This window comes from Prenolepis imparis, unplaced genomic scaffold, assembly GCF_030444845.1.
Source record: "Prenolepis imparis isolate NDT839.2.m4 unplaced genomic scaffold, iyPreImpa1.0 SCAF_25, whole genome shotgun sequence".
NCBI classification, from domain to species: domain Eukaryota; kingdom Metazoa; phylum Arthropoda; class Insecta; order Hymenoptera; family Formicidae; genus Prenolepis; species Prenolepis imparis.
The window spans coordinates 360,584-371,245 of NW_028141183.1; the positions used below are offsets into that span (position 1 = coordinate 360,584).

The following is a 10,662-nucleotide window of genomic DNA, read 5'->3' on the forward strand; positions in this document are numbered from 1 at the left end:
TCGCCCCTCACCCCCCTCATTGCCCCTGAGTTAGAATCGGCATAGTATTACTACTAATGCCTAATTTAAGAGGTCCCGGTGAAAGTAAACGCCAGTTATATGCCAATGTGCTGATTTCGGTCGTCATGTACGCTACGCCTATTTGGGGAAGAACGTTTGCAACATCATCAGACAAGATCATTCGACCTCTACGTAGAATACAGCGTTCTATAGCTATCAGGGTTATCGCGGCGTATAGAACCGTGTCCTTTGATGCCGTGACACTATTGGCCCGGTTACCACCGGGATTTTACAGGTGACCCTGAGGAGTAGGATCTACGAGAGGATCAGTGAGCTCAAGCGTCGGGATGAGCTTACTGTGGAGGCAGTCGCTGAGATCCGCGACGAAGAAAAGATCCTGCTTACCAGACAGTGGGGGGTCTCTCTAAATCGTACTGGCATCGGGGGGGCTAAAAACGATCTAGCCTATGAGAAGACATCTTCAGCGCTGCCTCGATCGTCAGTTTGGAGAGTTGACTTTTCATGGGTCTCAAATGTTGACTGGCCATGGCAGTTTTAGCCATTTCCTATGGAGGATAGAGAGACGTGACACTGCTGAGTGCTATCATTGCTCCTCCGATGACGATACATTGGAACACACCTTGGCCGACTGCCCTGCTTGGGGAGTCCAACGAGTTAGGTTGATCACGGATCTGGAATTAAATCCAGCGAACAGAGTGACCTTGGTAGAGGTGGTTGATCGAATCCTGAGGAAAAAAGAACATTGGAATTCCTTTATCACATTCGCCACCTCGGTGCTCAAGGAGAAGGAAGAGGAGGAGAGAAGACGTGAGAGACTCTCCCTCTCACCCTCACCGTAGGACTCCTTGCGACGGTATCTCACTTTTAATCCATTTTAACCCATTTTACTCAACCTCTGTTGTGTTTGTCAACCTTACCCTAATTTACCCTTATCTTTACCTCCTATCCTACTTTTTACCTTAACCTATTTTTTAGAGTGATAACCTATCATGTATTGGGACAGGAAACGCAAGCTGGGTGCTTGTGTTCCATTGCACGTCCTTATACAAAGTGGGCAGAGCATCCTGGCATTGCAGGTGGCGCCTGGGTGCTCTGTAAACTTTTCTAGTATTGATGACAATCATGGTCGGTCCTTTTAGTATGTTTTCTTTTTAGTCGATGCGTATTTGCGCAGACGCAAGACAGCTCCTCGGAAGTTATGCGCAAGCGGTTCCCGGGGAGCTGTCGTCAAGCGTCAGGTTGCCACCGGTGTGGTTTAGTGGGTAGTCAGTCCGGGGTGGATGCATCCCGGCTGGAGTCCCACACGCCCAAAACTTCTCCCACGAAGCGGCGGGCGTGCGTCAAGTCTGGCATTCCACACCGACACAAAAAAAGGACCGAACTATATAGACGTTCTTATAAACTAATCTCGATAAGATTATGGAATGGACCCCCCACTGAAGTACGGAATGCGAAAACATTAAAGGATTTTAAATTAAGGTTCTATGCGCATTTACTTGCCTGTCCTTCCGAATAGCAATGTGCGACTTGTTCAAAGACTGCGGCACTGATCTCTCTAGTAGATGCCTGCGTATAATTGTGTATAATTGCCTATAATTGCTTCACAAATGCTTTATAATGATGTCTCAATTATTTTGCTATTGTATTTTTCCTATATCTTTAGTACTCTTGAGTATTCTTTTGTATCTTTATTTTTATTTTCTTTTCATTTTTTATTTTTTGTTTTTCTTTTCCCTATTTTAATGTATTATCTAATTGTATTTTCTTTTTATTTTTCTTAATGTGTAATTGCATCTTCTTTATGTATTGTTGCGCTTGAGGGGATCTTGTCCCAGAGCGCCCAATAAATAAACCTTTCTCTCTCTCTCTCGGTTCTCGGTGAGTTGAAACAGACGTATTTTTGACAGCTCTGTATTCTTGTTTTTCTTCCGTTTCTTGGCCCTTCGGGGCCTTTTTTCTTTTACAGTGTATTACTGTCAAGGGCTTCTTTTGCTTGACTTGTTTTTTCTGTGCTGCACTGTCCTGCACTCGGTCAGTTGGCTATCTTTGGATATTTCGACGATTTTTCGGGACGGCGGATATCTCCTTGGAAGCTGACCTGGCACATTTGTTTACCGGGAGTCTATGTACTGTATTGTTGATATGGAGGCCGGCGTAGGAGTAGGTGGGCAGGATAACAGTGGCGTAAGCAGTAGGGGGCTTACAAGACAGACTACCAGCGCGGGAAATTTAAACGCGTCAGGTATGTTAGAGAGATCTGGTTTTGGTATATTGAACTCCTCAAGAGTAAATGCGCTCAGGGCCACTGTTGATAGGCACAGTGATGCGATATCTAGGTCGCTGTTGTCCAGCAAAGAGTCACTGGATAAAAGAACGACGATTGAGGCTACTTTTAGGGCGTGCAGGGATGCCTTTATGGAGGTATCCACGGTGTTGATTAATCTCCTTGATGAAAAATCGATGCTGGCAAATTTCTCAACGGATATCAAGAGACCTGTTGTAGAAGCTCTGGATGACCTTGGTTGTCAGGGCTTGGCGAGGAAGAGTGTGGAGGGCTGTGTGGAGGCTGGGAAAGTGAAAATGAGATCTAACGCATCTGTAACTGGCTCTTCAGGGTTGGAGGTGAGGGTATCACGTGGCCCGACGATGGAATTATCCAACACCACCAGCTTCCTAATAACACCGGAGGTGTTAGACAAATAAATACATCTCGGCTCAGGTCACAAGAGATACCTTATGTAAGGTATTAAAACCTGCCGATTGTGGCTTGAAAGTCAAAAGGATGACCCTTGCGAGAGATAATAGCGTGAGAATCGAGGCGTTTGCTCCTGACATGGACAAAATCAAAGCTCACCCTGGTCTTGCTGATGCTGGACTTAAGGTGTGTGAGATATAATCCAAGGCTCATCATACATGGTGTACCTAAGGAAATGTCTGCAGAAGAGATCAAGGAAGAAATTGTGGCTCAGAATCTGAAAAGTGATTTAGGAATGGCTCTTAAGGTTATTTACATCTTTAAGAGTAAACAAGATAGGCGAACAAGCTGTATTGTGGAGGTGTCATCAGCAGCACGCAAAGCACTTTTTGATAGCGGACGGATATATCTCCGTTATGCGTCTTGTTTTTTTGCGGATCACGTGAAAGTAGTACAATGCTACAGATGTCTCTCTTTTGGACACTTTGCTGCAGATTGCAGTGCGGAGCCGTCGTATGGACATTGTGCTGGTGACCATGAAATGAAGGACTGTAAGAGTAGGAACCAATCAACGAAGTGTCAGAATTGTGAACGTCATGGATCGCATAGTGAGCTAGGGCACTCTGTCTTGGATGCTGTGAAGTGTCCGATACTGTGCAGAAAAATCGAGGATAAGATTGCCTATATAAAGTATGACTGAAATAACAAATGACTTTGAGGACATCAAGATTGTCATGTAAATTGTCAGTCTCTGTGTGCGCATTTTGATGAATTTAGACACTTTTTCATTAACTCAGACTTTCATGTCATCTGCATGTCTGAGACGTGGCTTAGACCTAACATAACCGATGTTATGGTGAGGCTGCCAGGCTATTCGCTATCTAGATGTGACAGAGTTGGTAGGATGGGTGGAGGCGTGGCGTTCTATCTCTCTGATTGTCTGCGGGCCGCCATTCTTCTGAGCTCGTCTGGATCACATGCTGTAACACCTGAGTTTATAATCGCGGAAATTTTATTTAATGACTCTTCAAAGTTACTATTGGCTGTAGTTTATAGGCCACTGAATTCCGGATATTTAAATGAGTTCTTCCAATCTTTTCTGAAGTTGCAAGTTAGTTATAGGCACTCTATCATTATTGGAGATTTCAATGCGGACATCAATCAAGAAACATTCGACAGCCAACAATTGAATGCCTTCGTGACTGCTTCAAGCCTTCATCTTGTTCCATTCGGATCCACCCATCACCTGCGGAATTCTAGTACACTTATTGATCTGTGTATAATTGATGATGAGGATAAGCTCAGGGAGCATGGGCAGCATGACGTCCCACTTTTTTTATCAGCTCATGACCTCATCTATGTTAAGTATGGAATCAGAGTACAGCGGAGAGAGGGGAGGATGATTGTGTGCAGGGATTGGAGTACCTTCGATGCCGTGCCTTTCCAAACGGAAGTCAGTGATATTGACTGGACGGATCTCTTTTCTGCGGGTGACATGGATGTGAAGATTGATATCTTCAATAATAAGTTGCTTGAGATCTTCAACTCATATGCTCCTCTGAAACGACGGCATTTTAAGAACTTGCCGGCACCATGGTTGACTGAGGATGTTCGCTTAGTCATGCGCAGGAGGGACCTGGCGAGAAGAGTTTGGCGCAGGCGTAAATGTGACCTGCATTACGACCTCTATAAGGAACTGCGCAACCGTACTCAGAGTCTGGTACGTTCTAAGAAGCGTGACTACTACCTTAAGATTTTCAACCGCGTGGATAGTACGCGGGAGGTCTGGAGTAGCCTGAGGCATCTAGGGCTCATCAAGATTAAGGAAGCCGGGCGTCTTCTTTTCTCGGTGGAAGAGTTAAACCGACTATTCGCAGGCGGCTCTGAATGTTCTGTCTCTGAAAACTGCGCGTCGATCGAGACGCTCGACACCTTGGATAGTCAGCTCTCCAGGAGCTTTAATGACGAGGATTTGCATTGGAAGTATGTCACGCCGCTGTCAATTGAAAGAGCCATCAAAAGGATAAAATCTAATGCTACAGGTGTGGATGGTATCTCGCTACGATTGTTGAAGTTGGTTATGCATGGTGTATTACCTATTATAGCATCTTTTCAACTTCTCCTTGACGAATGGGATCTTTCCATCTCTGTGGAAGCACGCTCTTATTTGTCCGATTCCCAAAGTCAGGAACCCTACTTCCGTGCAGCACTATCGCCCAATTTCGATTCTCCCCACTCTCTCGAAGGCATTGGAGAGGTTAGTTGGTGAGCAGATTAGAGAGTTCTTGGAAGACCATGACCTTCTTGATCCGCATCAATCTGCTTATAGGCAGTATCATTCGACACAAACTTGCTTGATCAGAATGCTGGACGAGGCTAGACATGCAGCGGATAGGAGGATGATTACAATATCCGTTTTTTTCGACTTTTCCAAGGCATTCGATAAAGTTGATCACTTTCTGCTGATTAAGAAGCTGAAACGCTTAAATTTTTCTGACAGCGCTTTAACTTGGATACATTCTTATCTGAGGGGACTCAGGCCGTTAAGGATTATTTGGAGGATATTGTTTCATCTGTGTCTTGTATTAGTGCGGGAGTGCCCCAGGGATCAGTCTTGGGACCTTTGCTCTTCTCGTTGTATCTATCTGACTTTGGTCGAGTGCTAAATCATTGCTACTACAACTACTATGCGGATGACCTTCAGGTATATATCCACTGTGAGCCGGGAGACCTTCATGACACAATCCGTAAAGTCAATGAGGGTATTGAGTTGGTTCTGGACTGGTCAACTGCCAGTAAGCTAATCTTAAACCCTGACAAGACGCAGGTGATGATTATGGGCACGTCTAGATATATAAATGCCATAGATTTAGCTACTATTCCTGGAATCAGAGTGGAGAATGCTGTGATCCAATATTCGACATCGATCAAGTACCTTGGAGTTACGATAATGAATAATCTGGCGTGAGACAAACAAGTCAATAATACGACCAAGAAGACGCACTCTGTACTTTATCAGCTCAAGCTGTGCAAGCATTTGTTTCCGGAGGATCTTAAAATCAAGCTGGTCATTTCTCTTATCTACCCGCACTTTGACTATTGCTGTGCAGCTCTCACAGATTTGACTGCGGAGAATAATTTGAAGCTATATAGAGCAATTAACTTTTGCATACGATTCATTTTTAATGTAAGGAGGGATGAACACATCAAGCCATATTATGAGAGACTACGTTGGCTCAGGGTTGTTGACAGGAGAACTTAATTCGTGGGATGCTTGATTTACAAGATATTACGGACTGAACAACCCCGTCATCTGCACATGCACTTTAAATATAAAGTACCAATATCACAGCGCGCAACTAGAGCTCCAAAGGATATGCTTCATCAGCCTCAATGTAGGATAGAGCTGTTTAAGCGTTCTTTCAGGCTTACCTCGATAAAGCTCTGGAATAGTCTTCCTTCTTCAATAAGAAACGTAGAGTCGTTGTCGGAATTTAAGCAGGGGCTCTATGCGCATTTGCTCTCTTGTCGGTTTCCATGATCATGGTTATACTCTCATGTTTTGGCGTGCCACGCTATGGTTCTCTCTGGCATGACCTTGTATTTTCTTTATTTCCTTTGTTATGTGATTCTTATGATAATTACTGCGGAGATTTGTACACATCTGTATGAATACACATGCATATACACATATGTTCTTGCTTTTAGCACATGTTCATACATACATACATACACTCATTTGCTCGCGCGCGCGCACACATACACACACAACACACATACACGTGCACATGCATGTACATATGCATGCATATGAACACACACAAACTTATACTTATATACATATAATTCTGTATTATCTATTATTATTATTTTATTTTATTTTATACTGTGGTACATTGTATTACTGTTCTTTGCGCTTGAGGGGATCTCATCCCAGAGCGCTCAATAAATGAAGCTTTCTCTCTCTCTCTCTCTCTCTCTCTCTCTCTCTCTCACTCTCTCTCAATGAGAGACTGCAAAAACAGAAGCCTTCAGCCTAAATGTGCTAACTGTGAGCGCCTTTCTGGACCTCAAGGTGACCGCGCACACTGAGCTATGGATGCAGGCAAATGCCCTATTTTGCTCAGGAAGATTAAGGACAGAATAGCATCTATTAATTATGGCTGATATGGATTATGAACACATAAGGATATGTCACGTGAACTGTCAATCGCTCTTCGCACACCTTGACGAATTTCGACACTTTTTCACTGAATCTGACTACCATGTTATCTGCATGTCCGAGACATGGCTTCGTCCTGGGATTTCTGATAGTTTGGTTAGTCTTCAGGGTTACTCGTTGTACAGATGCGATAGGGAGAGTAGACGGGGTGGGGGTGTAGCGTTTTATCTGTCAGACCATCTGAACGCCTCTATTCTGGTCAGCTCGGCTGGGTCTCCATCTGGAAAGCCGGAATTTATTATTGCCGAAATCTCTTCCTCAGGTACATCGAAACTGTTGCTGGCCGTTGTATATCGTCCTCCTAACACGGGATACTTGAACGAGTTATTTCAGAGATACTCTGAGCTTCAGATGGGATACCGGCATGCAGCTATTTTTGGGGACTTCAATGCGGACATGACATAAATCTCTTTTGAAAGTCAACAGCTACTTACTTTTACTTCTGAATTAGGCCTACATCTGATTCCATATGAACCTAACCACCATCTGAAACGTTCGAGTACACTATTGGATCTATGTATAATAGATGATAAGGACAAGTTAATGGAATATGGTCAACACGATATGGCGTTTCTTTCTGCGCACGATTTGATATACGTCACATACAGAATCAAGATTCAACGTAGAAAAAGCAGGCGTGTTTTCTTTAGAGATTGGAGTGGATTTGATGATGTTGCGTTCCGTTCAGCAATTGAGAGCATAAACTGGATTGACATCTGACATAAACTGGATTGACTTCTGACATCAAATAACATGGATGAGATAATGGAGATCTTCAATACTAAGTTAATGGAGATTTTCAACTCTCATGTTCCTCTGCGGACTCGCCTTTTCAAAAATCTGCCTGCTCCCTGGTTAACAGAGGACATACGTTTAGCCATGCGCGACAGGGACCTAGCAAGAAGAGTTTGGCGTAGGTACAAATGCGTCTATGGGGTAGGTACAAATCGTCTCTATGAAGAATATAAAGTCTTGCGAAATGAGGCGCAGATTCTTGTACGCAGGGCGAAGAGCAGATATTTTACAAACACTTTCAATCGGGTTGGTAGTGCAAATGAGATCTGGAGGGAACTTAGGCATCTTGGACTTATCAAAACCAGAAGAGGAGGAGGAGGCCTTTTACATTCTGTCGATGAACTCAGCGAATTCTTCTCCCTCAGCGCGGATCAATCGGTCATTGATCAAGGATTATCCATAGATGATATGTTATCGAGATCTTCTAATGAAGAAAATTTCCACTGGGGATATGCAACGTCAACATCTATAGCAAGAGTGATCTCCAAGATAAAATCAAATGCTGTTGGTGTGGATGGAGTCTCACTAGTGTTGCTGAGATACTCCATTCACCATCTGTTGCCGATCCTTGAATACCTGTTTAACTTCTCTCTTGTTAGTGGAGTATTTCCGATACAGTGGAAAACAGCCATTGTCTGTCCTGTCCCCAAGATCAGGAGCCCTATGACAGTTCAGGATTACAGACCTATTTCAATTTTGCCTGTAGCTAAGGCCTTGGAGAGAGTGGCTTGTGAGCAGATTCAAAAATTTCTAGAGGACTCAAATCTCTTTGACCAGTACCAGTTTGCCTACAGAACAATCATTCAGTTCAAACATGCCTGATCAGAATGATCGATGATGTTAGACAGGCTGCGGATAGAAGAATGATCTCTGTATCTGTACTCTTCGATTTCTTTAAAGCTTTTGACAGAGTAAACCACCTTCTGTTAATCAAAAAACTGAAGAACCTGAACTTCTCGGATGGAGCTTTGAGATGGGTTTATTCTTACTTGGTGGGGAGGACACAGGTTGTCAAGGATCGTGCAAGGAACACCTGCTCTGCTGGATTACTCGTCAAAACAGGAGTACCGCAGGGTTCAGTCTTGGGACCCTTGCTTTTCGTGCTCTGTCTGACTTTGGACTTGTGCTCAACCACTGCAAGTATAACTTTTATGCGGACGATCTACAAATCTACCTGCACTGTGAACCAAGGTATCTGATGGATGCAATATGCAGAATGAATGAAGATATAAAAGCTACTGTTGACTGGACTATTGCTAGTGGGCTCTGTCTGAATACTGAAAAGACGCAAGCAATTATTTTGGCTACCTCAAGATTCATCAATGTTGTTGTCACGCCTTCGATTCCCTTTACGCAACAGCACTAATTTTAATAATTTTCTTTAGTAGCCGGAACAATGACAGGACAATAATCTGAGCTCTCGGTCGAATGTAGAAAAACTTTATTAAGAGACTTCGTACTCTCAGACCTTCGTTTCGCGGAATTCTATTCGAAATTTCTATCTTCTTAACGCGTGACGACTGAAGCCTTTAATACGTGTGTTCTCGGCGCGATCCAGTCGAAAAAGTGTCTTGCGGACGACCTCAGACCCGAAAAACGGGAGCCGATGATCCGTGCTCTTATTGTTTCCCTGATCATGCGAGATTGTCGACCAATAACCCGTCGACACGAGCTTATTGTTAGCGAAGGTATACTTATTATTGCTCGGTGACGTAGGTTCCGAAAAACTAAGTCAAATAACTGCCGGATCATCCGCAAATAAAGTGTCGTTCGAGATCTTTCGTCGGGAGTAGACAAAGGGAATATAAACACCATTCAATAATAACATATGCTCTCTCGAACATCCCGCTCGCCTCGCATACCGACAGGTGACGAAACAATGATAAGTGACATCATTCTATTCAGTTGACGATAGTCGAATTACAGTAGAAAAGTGGCGGTCTGAGAAATACAAATATAAACGTAATAATGAGTATGGTGGAGATACAAAGAATCAATAATAACACCTTATAATAAATAATATAAACATAGACACATACCATTAACTTAACATACTTAACTTTAATTATTTGAGATTGAGCAACCTGTTGGTAGCAAGAGTTACTATTTAAAGCTATGGTAATAATATTTAATCTAACGAAAGTAATTCATAACCTTTCGACAAACATCTAACTCGTCGTGAATTAATGCTTATATAATAGATACATAACTTATGATTAGATGCAGAACATATATATATCACTGCGTTCAATTTCGAGCCGCAATAATATATCGCATTTTAAGAGCTGGCGTCACAATAAATCGGTAGTCGGCAAATCTGCGTAATGGGTCGCTTCAATTTAGTTTTCGCGGTGCGTAACGAGACGACCCGAACGTGATGATCTGGATGCTCGTTTAGAATTTTTAAGGTTGTTAGTTGACGCATCTTGATTTAATTTAGAGTGATCGGTAAGGCCTCGAATACGCATTGTCATAAATTCGCGAATCTCTTCATAGGTCGGATACGCGCTTGATTTTCCGCGCAGCAGATTCCACTCGCTACGTGTGCGTGGACTTAATTTCTGAGAGATAATATATACTAATAAATCATCCCAGCTTTCAACAGGTCTTCCTAAATTAGTTAACGCGGCTAGAGACGCAGCAGCTGTATCGCGTAAATTTTTTAACTCGACCGCAGATTCCGTTTTCATAATAGGTAACTCTGCGAACGCGTGAATATGAGCGTGAATTATGGCGCGTTGATTATCGTACTCTTCGACTAGTAATTTCCACGCAGCTTCGTAATTCGTGTCTGCTATTTGTATGTGATTTATCAACAACGCGGCGTCGCCCGTGACGCTGGCCTTTAAGTAATGTAATTTTTGCGTATTCGACAATGATTCCTTCGACGCGACCAGCGATTCAAATATTCCACGAAAATTCTCCCACT

The 10,662-nt window shown here is 43.2% G+C and overlaps 3 protein-coding genes across 3 annotated transcripts; all 3 read left to right on the forward strand.

Moving 5' to 3' along the window:
- Window positions 1–467: 467 nt before the first annotated feature.
- Window positions 468–860, forward strand: LOC145946876 (uncharacterized). Its single transcript, XM_083056628.1, has one exon. The coding sequence runs from the start codon at window positions 468–470 to the stop codon at window positions 858–860; it is 393 nt and encodes a 130-aa protein (XP_082912754.1).
- Window positions 861–2,951: 2,091 nt separating this feature from the next.
- On the forward strand, window positions 2,952–5,684 carry LOC145946877 (uncharacterized). The gene is made up of 3 exons (XM_083056629.1): window positions 2,952–3,042; window positions 3,514–4,973; window positions 5,217–5,684. Exons 1-3 carry the CDS (start codon window positions 2,952–2,954, stop codon window positions 5,682–5,684), a joined length of 2,019 nt encoding a protein of 672 aa, XP_082912755.1.
- Window positions 5,685–7,691: 2,007 nt separating this feature from the next.
- On the forward strand, window positions 7,692–8,555 carry LOC145946878 (uncharacterized). The gene has a single exon (XM_083056630.1). The coding sequence runs from the start codon at window positions 7,692–7,694 to the stop codon at window positions 8,553–8,555; it is 864 nt and encodes a 287-aa protein (XP_082912756.1).
- The last annotated feature ends 2,107 nt before the right edge of the window (window positions 8,556–10,662 follow it).